At 36.3% G+C, this 22,530-nt stretch overlaps 4 protein-coding genes across 4 annotated transcripts; 1 reads left to right on the forward strand and 3 right to left on the reverse strand.

Annotated features, from left to right (window-relative positions):
- Positions 1-3,587: 3,587 nt before the first annotated feature.
- LOC143565201 (uncharacterized) lies at positions 3,588-8,769 on the forward strand. Its single transcript, XM_077052248.1, has 3 exons — positions 3,588-5,993; positions 6,558-6,656; positions 6,736-8,769. The coding sequence occupies exons 1-3, from the start codon at positions 3,588-3,590 to the stop codon at positions 8,767-8,769; spliced, it is 4,539 nt and encodes a 1,512-aa protein (XP_076908363.1).
- Positions 8,770-10,090: 1,321 nt separating this feature from the next.
- LOC143564944 (ABSCISIC ACID-INSENSITIVE 5-like protein 2) lies at positions 10,091-11,229 on the reverse strand. Its single transcript, XM_077052083.1, has 3 exons — positions 10,567-11,229; positions 10,417-10,488; positions 10,091-10,184 (listed from the first exon to the last, which is right to left on the reverse strand). Exons 1-3 carry the CDS (start codon positions 11,227-11,229, stop codon positions 10,104-10,106), a joined length of 816 nt encoding a protein of 271 aa, XP_076908198.1. The 3' UTR covers positions 10,091-10,103.
- Positions 11,230-14,567: 3,338 nt separating this feature from the next.
- On the reverse strand, positions 14,568-17,390 carry LOC143565212 (uncharacterized). The gene is made up of 4 exons (XM_077052252.1): positions 16,361-17,390; positions 16,186-16,235; positions 14,872-15,730; positions 14,568-14,713 (listed from the first exon to the last, which is right to left on the reverse strand). The coding sequence occupies exons 1-4, from the start codon at positions 17,388-17,390 to the stop codon at positions 14,568-14,570; spliced, it is 2,085 nt and encodes a 694-aa protein (XP_076908367.1).
- A 1,502-nt stretch (positions 17,391-18,892) lies between these two features.
- Positions 18,893-20,623, reverse strand: LOC143565223 (leucine-rich repeat protein 1-like). The gene is made up of 6 exons (XM_077052259.1): positions 20,415-20,623; positions 19,704-19,775; positions 19,436-19,579; positions 19,279-19,350; positions 19,130-19,201; positions 18,893-19,049 (listed from the first exon to the last, which is right to left on the reverse strand). The coding sequence occupies exons 1-6, from the start codon at positions 20,621-20,623 to the stop codon at positions 18,977-18,979; spliced, it is 642 nt and encodes a 213-aa protein (XP_076908374.1). The 3' UTR covers positions 18,893-18,976.
- Positions 20,624-22,530: the final 1,907 nt, after the last annotated feature.

The raw sequence follows: 22,530 nt of genomic DNA on the forward strand, positions 1-22,530 counted from the left end.
CCGCTGGACTAGAAGCATTTGTTAGTGTTTAAGCAGAAATAAAAATATATAAACAATATCCCGAGTTCATCTTTTTCATCAAAACCTAGAATTTCAATTCTTTGTTTCTGTTCTTTGTTTGATTATATTAAGTTAGGGGTTTCGATTGTCGGCCAAAAACTAACGAAAAACATATATTGATTACCTTGTATGGTTCTGGGAAGGTGGTGAAAGGAGTTGGCCGGAGCTCCAACTTAGGTGATCAATTACGGGATTAAAGAGGGGATATTAGCTATGTTTGATGATTGAAACGAGTTTAGTTGTAAGGCCCCGTTCCCGGTAACCCTACTTTGGTGTTGGATTTACTCATAAACACAATCCTAAAATCAAAGTTAATTAAAACTTTCGTGGAATAACTTAAAACTTCAAACATCATTACAAAACATTCATTTTTGTCTTAACATACAAATTGTCTTTCCATAAACATCAATTAAAACAGTCAGGACACTTCTTCGTTGATACCAGTCTCTTCCGTTCATGCCATGTGTCCCCCTCCTCAAGCCAGCTGCCTCAACCTATTTGCCTGCGTGCATACTAAAAGTCAGCCACGCCGAGTGAGTTCTAGTTAATCAATCAACATACATTAAATTCATTTCCTCACTCATACGTGTCCGAAGATACGTAGTCATACCTTACATGTTATTCCTTCTTCATACATACTTTACATACATGCATGCATACTTACATACTTTTTTTCATATAACCCTATGGTATACCATAAGCTATTCTATCTTAAACATCAGAGATATTATAAGGGTCTGGCTCCTAACATCACATATATTATATGGGTCTGGTCCCTAACATCACAGATATTATAAGGGTCTGGTCCCTATCATCACAGATATTATGAGGGTCTGGTCCCTATCATCACAGATATTATAAGGGTCTGGTCCCTTCTGTCTCGAATAACTTTACCTTTATCATACGTGCATACTTTACATATCTTATAGTTATAAATATATATACATAATCGTTCATACAATCATTATGTAACGATACACTCAACACACAATCATACGCGTATCATGCACTCACCAATCAAGTAAGCGTATTATCTACCACATAGGAGTATGCACACAGCCCCGGAAACATAACAGATAAAGGGGCTAGAACTCACCTGGAGTCGGTTTCTCTCGCCGTTGATGGTAATGCCCTGCCTTAGTTGTGCACGGCTAACTGTGCAATACATTACGCGTGTCAATTATCCATTGCTACTACTTCCTACATCTAAGTTAATGAAACCCTCAACTAACGGGGGGTCTGGGGGCAGCGCCCCTGGTAGCGGGGTCTAGGGGCGGCAGCCCCTAGTAGGGTCCAAGGGGCAGAGTCCTTTAGCAAAAAAGCATCAGAAAATGAATCGGGTCACAACTTAAACCATTTCGCATGGGAGGTTTCGTTTCGCTTCGCATGGAAGCATTTCGCTTCGCATGGGAACGTTTCGCTTCGCATGGCCATGCGATGCGAAATTTCTGCCTTTCTTCGTTTTTACCATTTTAAAGCCATTTTCCTCCGAGACTCATCCTTAGGACCAGATTTTGCCATTTTTATGGGTTTTGGGTTGTACCAACTTTGTGTACCCGCGTTTATGAGGTTCGGACATCACCTTTCTGTCATTCGACACACCCGTGAGGTTATAACTCACCAAGTTTATGTTTTTCTTACATTTCACAACCCGGTCTATCATCATATCTGGTTGCATACCGATTCTAACCGTAAAACTTAACCATTTAAACCGAAACCTACCTTTTTGCTTCGGGTTCGAGTTCGGATATGGACAACACGAGGATCTTCTAAGCGTTTCTTGTTGCTTGATGACGTTGAACACGAGATTCACCTTTTTTTTGCTCGGATTTGGATCCGGGTGTTTGAGAGAAAAGTGTGTGTTTCTAGTGTGTGGGGAGGGAGATAAAATGGTGAAATGGTGGGTGGGTTGGGTTTATATAGTGGGTTATGGGCCCCACCACCCACTCTCCATTCCTATTCCAATCCTTATCGAAACATTTGCACACACAAATAAACTAACAACACACGATTAATAATAAACTCTCTGTTATTTATTACTTTCAGAAGTGCGGATGTTACATTAGTCGATGCTTAGGGTTCTATATACTTGTAATTGCAACGTAACTCGTCAATTGGTCGTTATTGGTGTTGGCCGATTATCCGGCGATGGTTACGGGAATTAATTTGATGATTAGGACGTTATATTATAATTAGAATGTTAATTATCGTTGGTTATTGCCATCCAAATACGTTATGCTAGATTACCGGGTCAAGGAAAGACTGAAAGGCGCGCTTTTGAGGTGGTCGGAGCCGTCGCGGCTCGCCGGAATAGGGGGGGCGAGAAAGGGCTGGGTTTTTTATATTTTATTATTATATTATTATTTAAATCAATTTTTTTACTTTAGCCCCTCAATTTTTAGATCTTGTAAAATCAGAATTTATATATAATTACAAGTTAGTCCTTTACCTTTGAAAAGTATTTGAAATGAAATAAAAGTTAAAATTCTTAGATACTTTTCATATATTACCCGATTAGTTTACGTATTGCTTAACATAAATTCCCGAAGTTTTGTTTATTGATCGAAAACAATAGAAAATGAACGAACAGTAATCGTAAATTGTCGGGAATATAATATTAATGATGAACGAGTAACAAAGCTATATCAAAACGATCAAACGGGTCGGTTTAACGAATTCAATAAAAATTGATGACCATAAAATACTTTAAACGAAACTTGAGATAAAAGTTTATATACACATATTATATTTATCTTTCTAAACAACACCGAAAATTTAAAATGGGTCGGGTTTTCGTATTTGAAAATTAACGAATGTTACATATAAGTTGGATATTTAACGCATTATTGCGAAACGTCATGAATAATTTAAATATATATTTACATTTACATATATATAATTCATATACATATAATAACAAATAATAACAAAATAATAATAATAATAAACTCTAATGTTTATTTATGTTTTATATATTGCATTTTAAATATATATTATTTATGTTTAATTAATAGAGAAATCAATAAAGCTTGGTTAGTTGGTTTATGGGATAATTAATAAATCTTCTATCTCTGAAATGCCCCAAATTCAAATCTTAGCATGCACATTTCATTTTGGATTTAATAAAAAATGGGTTTTACCTGTTCACACCGCCGGGTCAATCGGTCCGGGCCAACCGCAACCCACAAAACCCATCCGGGTTTTTAGTAACGGCCCAAATACACTGACCGCGTTATAGTTTTTAGAAACGGTCCAAATACATTTACCCCGCTAATAACGCAAATAGAAATTCTCTTTTGGAAGTTTGAAAAGCAAAAGAGAAAACATTGAAATGGTATCTTTTTACCGGCACCGCCCCACGCAGACCTTTACAATTCAACACTGATATCATATTGTGTATGCCAACCTGTGACTTCATTTCCCAAAATCCCAATTTCAATCTTTCAATTTGAAGGCACCAACTGTTTGATCTTACTAACTAATACTTGATTCATCTATCGATCGATCGATCTTGCATATAACTTAAAATGGGTGCTGATTTGTTCCGGAAGTATGCCACCAGTTCAATCATCATCTGCTACAGATCACTTGTTAACCATCCGTTTCTTGTGGGTATGATTCTTTTTCTCTTCTTGATGCAAAAGTTGTTTCCTTTATTGTTCTCCATCTTGGTATCTGCGTCTCCTGTTCTTGTCTCCACTGCTGTTTTGCTTGGAACCCTATTAAGTTTTGGTAACCCGAACTTACCTGAAATTGAAAACGAGGAACAAACCCGGATCCGGAAACTGGAGAGTAAGGTTGTGAGTCGGATTGAAACTGTTGAGAGTTTGCCTTGTGAGGAGGTTAATGGGAGTAGAGTTGAGGTTGCGGAGAAGGCGTTTGAGGAGATGACTAAAGTTAATGATGATGGGTTGTTGCAATTTGGGGAAATTGATGAAGAGAAAGTGGTGTTGGGAAGTCGTTACTCGACGCTTCAGCAGTCGGAGGAGGATGAGCATATTGTGTTGGAGAGTGATAAGTTATGGGAGGGTTCGGCCGATCCGGTGAATGCTAGTTCTGGTTTGTTGTGGAAAGTGAATGGTGATGGTGGTGGTGCTAATGATGATGACGATGATGATGATGATGATGATGATGATGAGGAGGAGGAGGATGAGGACGATGATGATGGATCGGATTCGGGATCTGATATTGCAGAAAGTTCTTCACCAGATGCATCAATGGCTGATATTATTCCGATGCTGGATGAGCTTCATCCGCTTCTTTCGGAAGAACAGGAAACACATCAACCGTCTCATGTGTCACGTGATGCGGTTTCAGAGCATTCGCTTGAATCAGATGATACTAGTAGCGAGTATGATGATGATGATGATGATACGGGTGTTGAAAACCATGAAAGTTTGAAAACTGAAAATAAAGAACACATTGACAAAGAAGATGACGCGATTACATGGACGGAAGATGATCAAAAGAATCTCATGAATTTGGGAACATCAGAGTTGGAAAGAAACCGGCGGTTGGAGAATCTTATTGCAAGGCGAAGGGCACGGAAAACCATGAGAATGCAAGCGGAAAGGAATCTAATAGATCTAGAAAGTTCCGACCTTTCATGGAATATTCCTCCTATTTCAACCGCAAGAAACAACCCTTTTGATTATGATGCAAATGATAACATCCCAGGGTCTGCTCCATCTGTGTTATTGCAAAGACGAAACCCGTTTGATCTTCCATACGATTCAAGTGAAGAAAAACCGGATCTTGTTGGGGACACTTTCCAACAAGAATTTGCAACTTTTCAACCAAAAGAACCGTTTTTTCGTAGGCATGAAAGTTTTAACGTGGGGTCCTCTTCTTTTGGGGCTTCTAGAAACGAGAGGCAGGAAAGCAGGCTAAAGCCATATTTTGTTCCCGAACGAAGCTTGGCTTCGTTTCAAAGACAGTTTAGCGGTCTTAGTGAGTCAAAGACGAGCTCTGTACCCGATACAGAGTCGGTTACTTCTGATGTTGAAAATAAGGATCATGTTGAAGAAGAGGAACATGGTTCTGAGGTGGACGAGCATGCGTCTGATCATGTTGCTTCGTTTCAAAGACAGTTTAGTGGACCGAGCGAGTCTAAGGTGAGCTTGGTTCCCGATACAGAGTCGGTTTCTTCTGATGTTGAAAATAAAGATCATGTTGAAGAAGAGGAACATGGTTCTGAGGTAGAAGAGCATGAATCTGATCATGTTAGTCATGCAAGACCATACTTTGTACCTGAGCATGTTGATGAAACGAGATTTTCTTCTTTTCAAAGACAGTTGAGTGAAGTTAGTGAGTCGAAAGTGAGTTCTGAACCTGATACAGAGTCGGTTTCTTCAGCTGGTGATGTTGAAAATAAAGACCATATTGACCTTTCTTTACAACCAGATCTGATTTCTTTAGAAGATCCAAGAGGAGCTGATGAGGTGGGAACAAGTGTTGAAAGTGTGACACTGACACATCAGCAAGACTTGCACAGCAGTGGGTCGGGCTCGTCATCATCTGATGAAGCGAGTGAGCAAATATATAATGAGAAAGAAGGTGATGAGGCGGCACCCGAATCAGTTTCAGAAACAGATTATTTTCTGGATCGTGGTAGCTCGATTGAGAGGACTGAAACAGATGTCACGAGTTTTTTGGTGGAAACGAGTCAGCCACATGAGCCTGTATATGATTTAAGCCCTCGGTCTGTTACGAGAAACCTCTCATCTTCATCAATCCTTGTTGATTTGCATAAAGATGAAAGCTTTCAGCACTCTGATGCTCAAAATCAGGTGCCGGCTGTACCAGATAATGAAGAACATGTGTTGGCCGCAAGATCTCATGAAACCTTTCACCAGGAAGATGTAATGTCTCAACCAGATGATGAATCGAGATCTAATGATAAGCCATTGGCGGAGGATCTTGAAGAACTACAGGTAACATTTGAAGATTAAGAGTATAATTGTTTTTTCCACGGGTTGAAATTTTGACCCATTTGCTTATGAATGGTCGATTTGGTTTTGCTTTATCTCAAATGGGTCAGATACTTTTTTATTTATTTTTTTAAATGGAACATGTCAACTGTCAAACGGGTTTCTTCTAATACATTTTATTCAACAATGTTGGTTATAATTTTAGTAATCTTGTTTTTGCAATCATACTTCATTAACTAGTTATTTGTAGTATTAAAATCTGGATAAAAGAGTGTGTGCAGATCACGATCAACCTGGCCCGTTTTGACTTGTACTAAAAGATACCGATATTAACCAAAACAGTTTTGACTGATTAAACTGATTTATTTGACAATAATCACATTAGCACGCTGCTGTCTTTTATGTACTATACTGTTGGTAATTGAGCTTTAAGTTCAACAAAACTTCTTTCAAAGTAGTCAGGTGGGGCTAAAATTACATGAAATCAACATTAAATATGTTGGGAGATACATAGATAGAGACAGTCTACTCAGTTTTCATTTTTTGAAGTTCTCTATTAATTAACAGGCTCGAGACGTTGAACATATATCACAACCACAAGAAGAAGTCCCCTTGTTAGACACATCTGTGAACGAACCATCAGAGGATAACCGTGAAGTTGTGCAGGTAAGACTGTAACTTCAAGGTCTTTCTAAATTATTGAATTGGTTTTCTGATACTGTCATTGCACTAAATTTCTTTTCAGGTGCAAATCACTAGCAACAACTTGGACAATTTGCAAATACAAGAGCCTGATGTGGTTGAAGTTGCTGATATTGAAACTCAAGCACAAGAAATTCCTACGTATGCAAGTGACACTCATAGCATTGAAAGTAACGTTGATGGCGTAGATGAGATTAAAGAGATTGATGAAGATTTACTAATGGAACTGGATGCTGTTGGTGATTTCAGTGTGAATGATTTTGGGTCAGCTTTGAATGAGATGAAAGAGGACCCACATACGTCAGAGCATGATATTGAAACTAGCCATTCTGCAGATGAAGTTTCTAACTCCAGGGATTTAGGATCAACTTTTGACGAGATGGAACAGGAGTATGATATTGAAACTAAATTTTCTGGAGATGAAGATTCTGACTCCAAGGATTTAGAACCGGCTTTGGAAGAGACGAAACAGAACCCAATTGTTGTCGATCATGATCTTGAAACTATGGTTTCTGGAGATGAAGATCTTGAAACTAAGCATTCAGAAGAGATGGAACAAGATCCACGTGCCTTGGATCATAATGTTGAAACTAAGCATTCTGAAGATGATGAGTCTTACTCCAAGGAAGCGACTTTGGATGAGATGAAGCAGAACCCACATGACTTAAGCCATGATCTTGAAACTAAGCATTCTGAAGATGATGATTCTGACTCCAAGGAAGCAACTTTGGATGAGATGAAACAGAACCCATGTGACACAAATTGTGATCCTGAAGCTAAGCATTCGGGAGATGAAGATTCTTACTCCAAAGACGGGACTTTGGAAGAGATGAAACAAGACCCGCGTGCTTTGGATCATGATCTTGAACCTAAGCATTCTGAAGATGAAGATACTTCGTCCAAAGATGCAACTTTGGATGAATTGAAACAGGACCCACATGAATCAAGTCAGGATCTTGAAACCAAGCATTCGGGAGATGAAGATTCTTACTCCAAGGATACAACTTTGGATGAGGTTAAACAGGACCCATATGAATCAAGTCAAGATCTTGAAACTAAGCATCCTGAAGATGAAGATTCTTACTCAAAGGAAGCAACTTTGGAAGAGATTAAACAAGACCCACATACCTCGGATCATGATTTTGAAACTAAGCATTTCGAAGATGAAGATTCTTACTCCAAGGATGTGACATTGGATGATATGAAACAGGACCCATGTGAATCAAGTCAAGATCTTGAAACTAAGCTTTCTGAAGATGATGATTCTTACTCCAAAGATGCAACTTTGGAGGAGATGAAACAAGACGCACATGAATCAAGTCAGGATCTTGAAGTCAAGCCTTCGGAAGATGATGATTCGTATTCCAAGGCTGCAACTTTGGATGAGATAAAGCAGGACTCACATGAATCAAGTCAGGATATGAAGCATTCTGAATATGAATATTCGTACTCCAAGGATGCAACTTTGGTAAATTTGAAACTGGACCCACGTGACTCGAGTCATGATCTTGAAACTAAGCAGTCTGGAGATGAGGATTCTGACTACAAATCCAAGGATTTAGGATCAACTTCGGGTGAGATGAAACAGGACCCGCCTGCCCCAGATTATGATCTCAAAACCAACCAACTTATAGATGAAGATTCCTACTCCAAGGATTTGGATACCACTTTTAGTGAGATGAAAGTAGGCTCACACGCATTGGAGCATCGTCTTGAAACTTTCTATTCTGTAGACGAGAACTTTTACTCCAAGCATGTGGAATCTACTTTTAATGAGATGAAACAGGACCTACATGTCTTGGATCAAGATCTTGAAACTAACAGTTCTGGTGAAATGAAAGTCACAACGGATGCAGAAGTAATGAAGTCCCAGAACAAGAATGACATCAGCAACGCCAATGTAGAAGGTACCTTCCAAGCTGAAGCATCCGGGTCAAAGCTAACCAGTGATGCCAATGAAGTGATTTTGTCCCAAGAGACCGAGTCAACTACGTCCTTGGCTAATTCAACTAGCGCGACGACAGTTAGCCATGGAACGGAGAATGCATTAACCACAAGTGTTGCAGACAAAGAATGAGGTTATTTGAAGTTGATGTGCTTAAGTATTTTTTATATTGGTTTTGGGTTTTAAATTATGGATTTTTAAGTGATTTTTGTGTGTTTTTGGGTGTTAAAAAGGGTTGGTTTGTGGTTCTTTGAACCATATGTCCCTTCTTTTTTCTTTTTTTTTTTTCCGAGTGTAAAGCCTGCCAGATTAAGGTTAGGGCTGTTTGGGGGTTTATGTACCGTCGGGGTGTCCAAGTCGAGTGTAAAGCTATATAGTTGAAACTTATGTACTATGGTTGTCTATATTTATAGAACCATGACATTGCAATGGATATTACGCTGAAGTTTTGACTCTAAATAAACAGACAAAAAGTATATATAACAAAACTAGAACTCAATCCCTTAACTAGGCACACCCCTCCTGTTTAATAAATAATGGTTGCACTAAACTGAAATACTTTACATAAGATAAGACCGAAGATGGTTCTGAGTTCTGACCCGTCAGCATCCTCTGGTTCTAACAATGAGTCTGGACCTGGAACTTGAGCCTCCGGTCATGATGAGCTAACGGGTTCAATGTTTCCAGGTCCTGGACCAACCGAAACTTTAACCATTGGCACAACGAAAATGAAAGGAGTAGCATTTTTCACTTGTAGGTACGAATCATTATCGTCCAGTGGATTATATTTTGAATTATTAAAATTCAATTTGCATTTATTACAGGGGCAGACTGTTGTTTTTTGAAACGAACAGAGAAGGGCTACGCGGGACTTTTGAAAAACAAAACCAATATTCAGTTTTTTGCGAGTGACTTTTTGGGACAATTTGTCCTTTGGGCATGCCAGAGAGTTTAACAGCTGTTGCTGCTACAAAATCCGGCTGGTTGAGTAGAGTTCTGGACTGGTTCAAGCCTTCCCAGACCTATCTGTAACCCGAGTGCCACACCTAAAATGATGGTGATGGTTCATGTTGTGTTGTACCAACAGACGCCAATATGGTTTCATCCAGGTAACAGAAACCTTTTCATCCTGGTATTAATATCGACCCAATTTTACAAACATAGGAATTACGGAGTCAGTGCAGCATGTATAAGCTATTAGTCTATTGAAGGTAACTACAGAATCAAGGCAGAAAGAAACATTTTAGCAATAAAATGAAAATAAAAACTCAGGTAAATACATACAAGGAAAAGTGTCTTCTAGCAACGCGATCACAATAACAGGCCAATGCAAGACAGCTAAGAAACAACAGTAGCAACCTCTAGGCATCATAACCATGTCTCCTAAGGAAAACTGAAAAAAAAAAAGGAGGGGGGGGGTGGAACACCTCTAAATAACATAATAATAAAACTCCAAAAATATCCTGTTAGAAAGAAGCCGAGCTTGTTCTTCTGAGCTGGTACTTCGGTTTAGGTGGCGGTGCACTCGGCAATACCATCCCTACCTCCTGCACATGGGACCCACAGTAGTTAGGAAAGACCAACCGACTGACTGTGTGTCAGCGCCAAATATGTAACTATCAATGATAACTTTGTATCCTAACTATACTTATCTTTTTTTCGAACTGTCCTAACTATACTTATCTAAAGGTAACAATAATAATAATAATGTTTTAAGATAAAGAAGAATTATCATTAAAGCCCATCTTAATATACACTCTTTAAGTTAATCAAACATACCTTCTGTCTTTTAAGCCTTTCATTTTCCCCTTCCAAACGCGAAATTTTGTTCTCAAGCTCATGTGTGTACGCCTATTAACCAAAAAGTAACCTTTTACAACATGGTGACAACACCTAGTCGAAATCAAACTCAACTTATGCAAACCAGACCTGTTTCCTCGCGCGTGAGCGTGCAGCAGATTCCCTATTCTTAATCATCCTCTTCTGCCTCCTTTCAACAGTCTTCTCCATCACATCACCTGACGCAACTCTTTTCCTTCCAGGTGTCTGCGTATCAGATAAAGTCACTTGGGTGGTCTCGGAATAACCCAAATCCATCATCGGGTTCGCCCCAATAGTCAAAGATTGTTGGCCCGGATGATGAACTGGCACGTACACTTGCTGCTGCTGGATTGGTTGCACCTGATACTGCATCCACTGTTGATTTGAATCCACATTTTTCGTTCCCGACCCTGCAACTTTCCCAGCTTTCACCAAGAAATCCTCCAACGTCATCTCACCTAGCGTCAGTTGTCTCTCTCGATCATCATCATTATTTTTACTACTACTGTTATTATTATGATTATTATTACTATTATTGTTTTGTCTACCTTGTTGTATACCTCGCCACACCTCATCGACTGTCTTTTTTCTTAGATCTTGGGTGAGATTGAGGCTCGAGTTCGAAATACTGTTCAAAAGCTCATCAAGATTCATACTAGTGAAGGGCTTGCCAAGATCCCCTAATTGGTGTTGAACCTCATCTAATGTTAGATCATACATTGAGCTTTGTCTTCCCAATCCATCAGATTTAGGCTCACCGTTTGATCCCATTACTTAAAAAGATAATATCTTTAATCAAGAATTGATGAAATGAATACAAGATCAAAACCCCTTTCTAAAAATATGATCATCGGAAAATGAAAACTCACCGGAGACACAAAACCCTAAAATTATAATAATAATAATAATAATAATAATCGGATCCCAGCAGTCAGTCTAATTGGTGAGCTTTTGAACCCATTTATTAAATGGGTTAAATGTGAATAATCCAACATGCAGGAAGCATTCTAGATTCTCGTACTCTCAAAGAAGAAAGAATGGTAAAATTAATAATAATAATAATAATATAATTTGATGACTGGAATTTAAATTTGCAAGTGGAAAGATGAGTTGGGAAGTTGGTGTGTTTATTATTATTTTAATGAAAATGAAACATCGGAAAAACAGAAATCATTCGATCTGATTCTTGAAAACGTAAAACTGCTCCCTTCGTATTTCACCGACTTTCTTGAATTAATATAACATCGAATTTAGGTCTTTGTGTTTGTGTTTAAAAATGTGTCATGTTCAGATCGCTTGATTGTATAATAATTATTTTTTTTTTTATAATGTGTTTTGTGTAATAAATTAAACAGGCTTAATACGTTATATAAAAATATAAATGAAAAATTATAATTAAGTTTTACAATTTAAGTGGGTCCATTTTATAAAAGTTTGTAATTTAATCATGAATTTTAGACTTTATGTGAAATAATAATAATGATGATGATAATAATACAAATAATAATATTTCAATTTACTAATACGGTGTTTGTTTCAAACAGAAAAAACTTGTCATGATTAGGGTCAAATTTTCGAACTCATGAACAAGCCAATACGAGAGACAATGCATTATTAGTAATACTTTACCTATGTCTCATAGTATAAATGTTTTAGTTTACAAAATAATAAGATTTGACAAACCAAGGTAAGTATTGATTATTTGTGAAGCCGTATAAATCGATATGATGTACCGTGTCGTAGATAATCGTTACCAAAAGAATAAACGGTTATAGGAGAGGACCATTTACGCTAACGAGACATAGGCAAAAAGAACGAGGAAAATCTTCACTAGTAGGACAGAAGAAGTCATCATCAAGTCGTTGAAGAGAGTCCTCACTAGGGATGAGCTCGGGATGGTACCGGTACGATTCCAAAAATCCTAAATATTTAGTACCGGTACAGGTACCGAAATGTTCGGTTCAGTACCGATACGGTACCGGTATTTCATGCAAAATTCAGAAAATATCAGTACTATACCGTATCGATACTGAAAACGCTCATCCCTAGTCCTCACCAAATATTATTTCTCCCCTATACTATAAATAAATACATGTACTTTATTGATTATTGGGCAAATATCTTGTACTTGAAAGGTGTAAGAATCATCTTGTATATTTGTCACTATAAATACAGTACAGTTTCAATAATTCTTTTACTCTTAATCATCATGAAGAGTTCTTTACTTCTTTGCATCTTCCGTTTGCATTTAACATACTATTTTATAAAAACACGTCATTATTTGTTTGTTTGTTTATTTTTAAATAAGTAACTCTATCGATTTTCTTTTTTAGATTTGTGAAAAATAAGTGTAAGTGAGATATATTCCTTAATCAATTATTATGGTTATAGAAATCAGTTTTGAGTCTTTGAGAGAGGAAAAGAAAAATGGGAAGAAAGAAACTTTGAAATGGTAAAGGAATCATTGACAGCCAAACTCCACTTACTCCTAAATTTATATTTTTTTTTATTTATCACATAACTCTCGTACACCTTACTTTCCTGCTATTGTAGTTCAATCAGTCATAGCATCGCCATGTCAAACGGAAGCTGTGGGTTCAAGTCTCGTCAATCCCAACAATTTTTTCTTGGATTGATAATCATATAAGCAAAAGAGATTTTATTCATTTGAATCAAAAGAGACAAAGGACATATTCATATAAAAAAATAATTAAATATATGAAATTTCATACACCTTAAAGTTTATAGGACGAAAAGAGATTTTTTTGAGACCGTGATACTCAGTTTTTCAAATCAAGGATAGACGATTTGGTGAAAACTACACTTGCAAACCCTTAAACTCATTTGAAATGACACATTTTCATCATGCATGATAGCTCTTAAATCGCATATGTAATATTTTATATGTAATTTGGCTAGTGGTGTGTGTTTGTTTAAACTTTAAAGTATAATCTACGATTATTAAGTAAATTGCATTCGACCAAAACATATGATGCTACACCCATGTTCCCAGCATAATAATTCCACAACCATCCAAAATATAGATGATCAAAAACCTTTCTATTCACACTTATAAAGTGTGATGATCAAGCAAATATTATTTGGGGTAAAAGATATGTTTGGTTGGAGGTAATGGAATGAAGGGGGAATTGAATGGAAGAATGAATGGAATAGATCATTACCATTCTTTTGTCTTGTTTGGTTAACATATAGGAATGAAATGAATTATTACTTTATGTTGGGTATCAAAAAAAAATTGTATGAATGAAATAGAAATGATAAAAACACTACTCTTTCAAAATACGTTTTACAATAATAATAATAATAATAATAAGGAAAATTGGATATCAATAATCCCAACTATTAACTATTGGCCAATAATAATCCCAACTAACAATTTGACCGGTGACAATCCTAACTATCAGTTTTGTTACCAATAACAATCCCAATTTAAAAAAACAGTTAACTCCGTTAATTATTGATGACATGGCGCTTGACGTGGCGTGTGACTGTTAAACCGGGTGGTTACTGTTCAAACCGGGTTGAGCCAGAAACGTCTGGATCATTTAAACCGGACCTGGGTTATGAGAAATGGATCTAGCCGGGTTGAAAAATATAAATTTAAATACAAACTTCTCATTAAACGTGATTCGAACTCGTGACCTCAAATCCCAAATTTAACACTTGAATCCGTTGCCAGCTGCACTAAACGAAATTTGTTGTTATCTTATCAATTTAAAGATTTAAATATCTTATCTTTCCTATAAATCCATTAAATTATTTTCCAGGTTTGTATCATATAAATGTAATTGAGGTTTGTACGTAATTGATTTCTATAATAAATATACACTTTTTAAGTATTACTTTCACTTTTTTCACTTTAGTTTTCGTTAACTATTATATGTCATTAATACTACTTCACAAAATACTTTGTAAAAACTTGAAGATCAAATCCAACATCCCAAAGCCAAAATCAATATTCATGCATCTAACCATAATAACCAAAAAAGTTGAAAACCAAAATTCTCATCCAAATTGCCAAATAGATATCTTGTTCAAAACATCCAGATATTACAAAGTTATTGAAATATTTCAAACATAATATAAAATTATGGTAATATGATAGAACTTGATGCTTGGGTTGATTGTTGAGCTTCTTGTAAAGATTGAGATATGTTCCAACCACCATCTTCTTGACATCTCCTACTCATTCCCCTACCCCTGCCCATGCCCCTGTCACCTCTTGTTGAAGTACCTGCACACTCATTCAAATAAATATTTTATTAGAACCTGGTTCAATCCTTGAACCACTTTTCGGTCTCCCCCTGGATCTTTTTGGCTTTGGTGTAATTAAAGTTTGACCCCTATTAGGACATCTCCTAATGTTATGATCTTTAGACTTGCAATTGTTACATCCCATTTTCACCCCATGTTTTGTCAATTTTGCAAGTCGTTTGGGATCCTCGTGCGGATCCTTCGTCCTATTCTTCTTTGGTCTACCGGGACCAATTTTGATTAGAGGAGGGTCCAAAGGGAAATCAATGGGAGGCCAATATTTATCACTAGACAAAGGGGGGACTGTGAATGCATAGGAATTCATGTACATTTCCTTGGTATAATAATCATTAGCAAACTCCTCAACATTCTTGTGCATGAACCCAGCTACTGCACATACATGGTAACATGGTATACCGGTTAAATCCCATTTTCTACATGTGCATCTTTTATCAACCAAATCGACACAAACATCATCCAAGTCCTTAACTTGGAACACATTAAATGATGATGGGTATACAACACATTTATAAGCTTTATCTTTCTCCTTATCAAGTTTCTTTTGTATCCTAGGACAAACAATGACATCCTTTTGGCCCATTGCTTTCTGCATTTTAGCTAGTCTTGTCATTATTGCTACCCTTATATCCTCTAACATGTTAATAATGTGTTTAGATCTAGGCTTAATGATATATCCATTAAAAGTCTCTGCCATATTATTGACAACCACATCACATTTAGTTTCAATATCAAGAAAACACCTGCAGAAGCATCTTGGATTTTGATTGATGAATGCTTCTGTTGCAGCAGGTGAAAGAACTCTCATCTCTTTAATTGCATTTTTGTAGTCGGGCTCACAATAGGCTCTAACAACTTTCCAAAATAGTCCCTTTAAATCATCACCTTTGAATTTTTTATGCCAATTTGCAAAGATATGCCTAGCACAATTTCTATGTTCAGCATTTGTCCACAGTGTCGCAACTGCATTAACTAATCCCTGCAAATGAAAAACAGTTTCATTCATTAGTTGACTAGAAAAGTATATATCTAACATAGAAGGAAATGTCCAGTAGCTTTAATCTATCTAAAAGAATATATCTAAAATAGAAAGATATGTCCAAGAGTTATAATCCAACTAAAAGTATATATCTAATATACAATATTAAGCACTATCTGATAGCAATTAAAGTATCCTTGTAAATCAAAATGCATGAGTCGACTAAAAGTGCATATCCTTGTAAAAACATATATCTAAATACATGAGTAATTTATCCTTGTAAATCAAAAAAGAAAGACTTCACAATTGAAAACTGAGTTGACTAAAAGTACATATCCCATGTGCAATAAGAAAACATATGGCTAAAGTCCAGAAAGAGAATCAATTAAAAAACAAAAAAGCTGCATCATGTCATGTAAAAGCTAACACAGACCAAATAAAAAAGCAATGCATACCTTCTGTTGATCAGATATGAGTGTCCAACCCTTCCCACCATCATTTAAAGCTAAACAATTTTTTAACTCCAACAAAAACCATGCCCAACTATCATTGTTCTCCCCTTCAACTATTGCCCAAGCTAAAGGGTATATTTGTCATTCCCATCTCTTCCTACAGCAGCCGGTAGCATACCTCTAAGAAATGTTTTAAGAAAACAACCATCAAGGCACAATATCTTCCTACAACCAGCCAAAAATCCCTTTTTAACTCCATCAAAACAAACAAAAGTTCTCTTAAATACATCTGCATTGCTGCTAATTTCGGGTGGGATTATCACATGTTCAAATGTGGAAGTTGGATTTGCAGACCTTAGAGCTTCTAAGTAAAAACCTATCTTGCTATAATGTTCCTTCATAGAACCATGAAGCTTCATATGGGCACATCTCTTGGCCTTATAAGCTATCCATGTCTCTATCAAAACCTTGAACTTCTCTTTTACAGCTGCTTGGATATCCTTTGCAGGCCAGTGAGGTTTGGCTTTGAATAAGGGCAAAAACTCATTTGCTATAAACCGAGAAGTTAACTGTCTATTTCTTGTCATGTTTCTTTGACAAGTGTGCTTGTTATTTGCAGTTTTAACCCTATAACAAGCCTTGCTCTCATCCAGAGAAAGGTAAAGCTTGAATGCACACCCCTTGTCACATTTCACACCTACTCTCCCTTGCCTATTCTTATCACTAACAGAGACGCTAAGATTCCTTCCGTTTGTTATAGCATATTTTCTCACAGCCTCCTTAAATGCGTCTCTTGAAGGAAACCTTGTCCCAACAACCCAAATCAACTTATTCCAATCTGTTTGCTCATCTACTACAGGAATATCTTGTTTATACTTTTTTCCTCTAATGTCATCTTCTTCACTTTCCCCTGGTGAATTAACATCACCTTCAGACTCCTCATAACTGCTATAACCCATATCATTAACAGCATATTCATCAGCTCCTTTTAAATAACATTCAACCAATTCGTTTTGTAACTTCTCGTCTTCTTTATTAACCTTTTCTATTTCAGCAACTGATTCCAACCACTCGTCGTCATCAGTATCTAATTTAGAACCAATTCTTTCATCACGACCATAATCCTCAAATCCTTCCACATAACCTTCATCGATGTCTTGGTCTGAACCAGACATCGAATCACTCTCATCAGTTTGTGGCTTATCCATTGATCCTAAACGAACAACGCAAATCGAAAGAACAACCTCTTGCTCGAACGAAAAAAACAAAAAAAGCAGACGCAATCAAAACATAAATAATGGAATAACTTGAAATCGTCACTGTAGAAACGATTGCAAAAACTAGAAGGGTTGAAAACTTACCTTTTCATTGAGAGGATTGAAAGATACAAAACGATTTGAAGAGCCGACTGTAGAAACGAACTAGGTTAATTTTCTTTGAGAGGATCAGAGTATTAGAATTTGATATGTATAATTAAGATTTAAAATAAAATAAAAAAGTCCAACTCACCCGCCAAATAATCACCACGTCACATGCCACATCATCAAAATTTAACGAAGTTAACTATCTATTTAACTGGGATTGTTATTGGTAACAAAACTGATAGTTGGGATTGTCACCAGTCACATTGTTAGTTGGGATTATTACTGACAAATAGTTAATAGTTGGGATTATTAATATCCAATTTTCCTAGCAATAATAATAATAAAAACTACAATGGCGACGGTGGTAACTACGGCGATGAAAACGGTGTTGGCGGTGGCGATAGTGGTGGTGGTGGCGGTCAGGCGACAAGGGTGGCGGTGGTCTAGCGGTGGTACCATTGGTAGTGATGGCAATGGTACGACGGTGGCGGTCAAGAAACGACAGAGGTGGTGGCGGTGATGGTCAGACAGCGACAATGACAATGATTGCGGTGGTTACGACGACTTTTTTGAATATGTTATAATAAATATAATAAATCGCACACACCAAAACAAAGATAGTATCATAGTAATATGTTATATAATCTAAAAAATATAATAAATCGTACATTAAAAGTAACTTTTTTTGAACAAATTCTTAGTAATAGACATGTATACCCGCAAACCCGATGGTTAAAATCTAGCGAGTACCTGACAGGTTTGATATATGGTTTTATAATTGAATATGCTGTCCAACTATAACATCTCAGCTTTTCGAATCATTTGATAAGAACTTAAAGCATTCATATTCAATTCTCTACTATATATCTATATATATCATATAATTACACTAAAAATCACTACAATTTCTCTCTTTTTCAATTAAATAATACACTTTTATAATTTTACCATTATCATTTATCTCTCATTCACTCACAACCAATTTCAGAAAATATTAAAATAGTATGCGATTTCAAAAAATATTAAAATGGTATGCGGTGTGAGCTGTAAAACCCTAAATTTAACTTTACCATATAACATTTTATCTCTCCTCTACTCGCAACTACTTATAAATATATCATATAATTTACAAATTTCCACATACATTTTTAGGAAATAAATTGAGAATGCTATCAAGTTGCCATTAATCCATTATAACCAGCAAGTATACAACTAATGTTTCATGCATGTGCTATGAATGAGCCATAACTTGGAAATTTTAAGTCCCACTGAAAGTTTACAATAAAATTATAAATCCCAACTCGTTACATAGATTTTACATACACTAACACAAACTATCCAGATGTTATACATTATCACAACAGTTTTGCAACTTATAGCAGGTTTATAAAATCAGCAAACTCGACATACAAAGCAACTAGAACACGCTTTTAAGAGCAGTTTGTATCATAGCTTACAAGCCCCAACAACTCGGGCCCTTCCAAACGAGGATTATTCTCAAAGCTGCAAAACACAACCACCATTCAGTTACTAAAAGAAATACTAAAAAACCAAAGTTATTGCCAAGATGGGAAAACGCTTACTTGTTCAAAGGAATATGTTCAAACGGGCCAGTGGTAGGAATTGTTCCACAGAGGTTGTTGCTTGAAACATCCCTGCACAAAACATGTTTTTAACGTCATTTTCTCGCATGTTATAAAACATAATAAACCAATAAAGAACGAACACATACACCACTTTCAAGCTTGAAACACCAATAAGTTCCCTTGGGATTCTTCCAGTTAGACGATTATCATTAAGACGCCTGCAGACTATGATCGGCAAATCAATAACTTTAATTAACAATAGAGTCATCAGCATTGTTGTAAAATGTAAATAATCAAACTCACAAGAACACTAGAGATTTCAATTTCCCGAGTGTCGGTGGAATACTGCCAGTGATATTGTTATTGTAAAGATCCAAACTTATGAGGTTCTTCAAGTTACCAATCTCTGCGGGAATCGAACCTTGAATATTGTTTTTGTAAAGCTCCCTGAATTAATTAATTTACATATATGATATATCATAAATCATGACTGTTACAGTGTTACGGTACTTAATTAAAAGTTTTATTTAACTAATTCTTTAAATGAACAAATCTAATAAAAAGAGCTTACAGGTACTGCAGATATTCAAGCTTTCCTAATTCAGGCACAAGATGACCAGACAATTTAGAATTTCCAAGATCCCTGCAAATAAATAATAATAACATAACTAATTAGGTTTCATATTTATGGTTAGGTTAACCAATGTTGGGGATTCGGGATTCGTAACACTTGGATAATATGAGAGTCGTGAAACACTTTCAGATCAAAATAATTCGGTGGTTCCCGAATTTTCAATCGAATAAAACTCATACTTCTAACAAAAACGAGCATGTGTATTTTGTGAACTCCGTGACCCGAGAGACAACCAAATGACGTTATATATTGAGTAGTTGGTGGTTATAAAGCCATCATAACTACCATAAATACCCTTGCTACTTATATAACTGCCATAAATCTGCTAGTACTAGTAATATAACCGCCGTAATTACCGGTAGTGGTTATAACCTCCATAAACTACCGGCGGTGCCACCCGTTTTAACCAGCAATCAGAACTGTCTTAATCAAGTGTGCATCCACTACTCCTAACTTGCATCAGTATATATTTTTCAAATTTCTCATTTTTATTAGTGAATCCCTAACTACCCAAAAAAGCCCTATGAAATTAAAATCACCAACAAAAAATATGTGATATCTAGGTTAATAAAGTCACCTTTGTGTTCAGTTTCAAGCCTAGGTGCAGAATTGGGGGTAAAATTAGGGTTTTGAAGCAGCAAAACTTACACGCGAGTGACGCGGTTGTCTTGATTACAGGTGATGCAGAACCAAGTGCAAGGATTGACGAGATTGGGATCCCAGCTCTGAAGTACGTTGTCTGGATCGTTGAGGCTTCTTCGGAGCCCGTAAAGCGCGTCGCCGTCGGAATTAGCAGTGACCGGAGATGTGAAGGTCGACGCTGCTGCTGCTAGTATGATGAGTAGCAGAGGAGCCATGAGGATCGATTGATTCAAGGGGTTTGATGAAGAGTATTGGGAAAGAAAGAAAGAAAGAAAGAAAGAGGGTTTGGTTTGGGTTAATAATAATAATAATAATAATAATAATAATAATAATATTGTTGGGAGTCAAAGATGATGAATCTGGGTGGGTGAGTGGGGTGGGTCGGCTTGATTAAGTTTGACCTTGACCCCCAATGCAGCAAATGGGGTTTGGACTCCTTTTTAGTTGGTGCCGGTGATTGATTACTTGATTTTTTTGTTTTATATAGGAGAGGTTGCTTCCAATATTTCTTTTTAAAAGCTAATGGCTAAATTCATTACATCAAGATACACTCGTCTTTCAATCTGAAAAAAACCCTCAGCTAAGATCAACGCTCGTCTAAAGACACGATAGTACGGTAAGATAAAACTCGTTCAGTTCTATCACATTACTATGAAATTTGTTTGATGAGCATATCACTCCACGTTCTCTTTTGCTTTATTATTCAAAACTTACAGAACATGATATTTTTAGTTTGATAATAATAATTTAGTCTAAAATTGATTTTTGGTTAGGTGCTTTTGTTGGAGTGTCCCTGGAAGAGAACATTGTTGCAACATGGAAGGACCCTAATTTTCTCTTTTATGGCAATCCATATCTAACAACTAACAACGTACATTTTGGGACCGTAAATAGACCAAACTCTTGATCGGAAGACCTTTTACTCTAGACTAGTCTATTCAGTGGTCACACCTATAGCATCAACGTATTGTATGTTATAATATCTATGTAAATGTGAACCCTTTTGATGAAACATCCCACACATTGGCTATTTTTTAGACAAGTTGTCTGTCGTTTACAATGGAAAGAGAAAAAAATACTTATGGCATTATGACATTAAAATACTCGGGCATCAAACGGGTATAGAACTATATATATTTGTGTTAGAAAAATAAAAGGAAAGTAGCAGTATAGCTGTATATGAAATATGAATTAGTTAGTAAGGTTGGTTTATAAGTTTTAGATTTAAACTTTGATATTATTAAGCACATTTTGCATCTATTGATACATTTTTATTATATTAATGTTGCTTTATATTTTGTTTACTGATTGTAGTATTTAGAGTAACTTATGCTTTTATTCTACGAGTTTGTTAGATATACGAAAATCATTACTGTTGTGATCATGGGTTGTAAATCAAACTGGTATGTGATCAAAACGAATTGTAATTGGGAAACCAGAACAAAATGAACCGAGGAGAAGTACGCTATAGGTATGATCGCATCATTCTCCAAAGATAATACGAATGAAGAAAACTCATGAACCCTGTTTTTATTGATCAAAAGAGGTTATATCTCGATTCTTGAGACTTTAAACTCATTAACAATTTATTCATCTAGAACCAATAATTTTCACAATGAATCCAAACTGCCATCCCTATATATTCCCATTGGGTGTGTTCAGATGAGAAAGTCTAAGATCAGATTCCTTCTTGAGATATGCATTTGTATTTTATACATTCAATTCTCATATCGAGCAATATCGTCCATTTACCAACGTTTTGGTTATCCGGTGAAAACTTCTCATGAAGTTAAAAAGGCCTGGGAGGACCGAACCCAAGCTTTGCCTTGTGAAGTTATCCTCTCATCCGCAATCATTCACCCCAAACGTACATAGGGTATTTGCGCAGGGAATATCTTATGAACCCAACACTTCTCTTGTGCATGGTGAATATAGAATTTGTCTAGGGTATTAATATTACAAAATTTAAAACTAATATATGGGTCTCTAGGTATTAACGAGAATGTGATTTTCTTCATAACATGATGAAGAAGAAAAAAGATGGCCATCCAATCCATAAACAAATTTGGACAAAAAGATGAAAATATTTGAAGAAAAGCTCAGTTCTTGAAGTAACCACAAA

The sequence above is a fragment of the Bidens hawaiensis genome, unplaced genomic scaffold, assembly GCF_021521415.1.
Source record: "Bidens hawaiensis isolate Kalapana, Puna unplaced genomic scaffold, B.hawaiensis_p1.1 tig00001206_1, whole genome shotgun sequence".
NCBI classification, from domain to species: Eukaryota; Viridiplantae; Streptophyta; class Magnoliopsida; order Asterales; family Asteraceae; genus Bidens; species Bidens hawaiensis.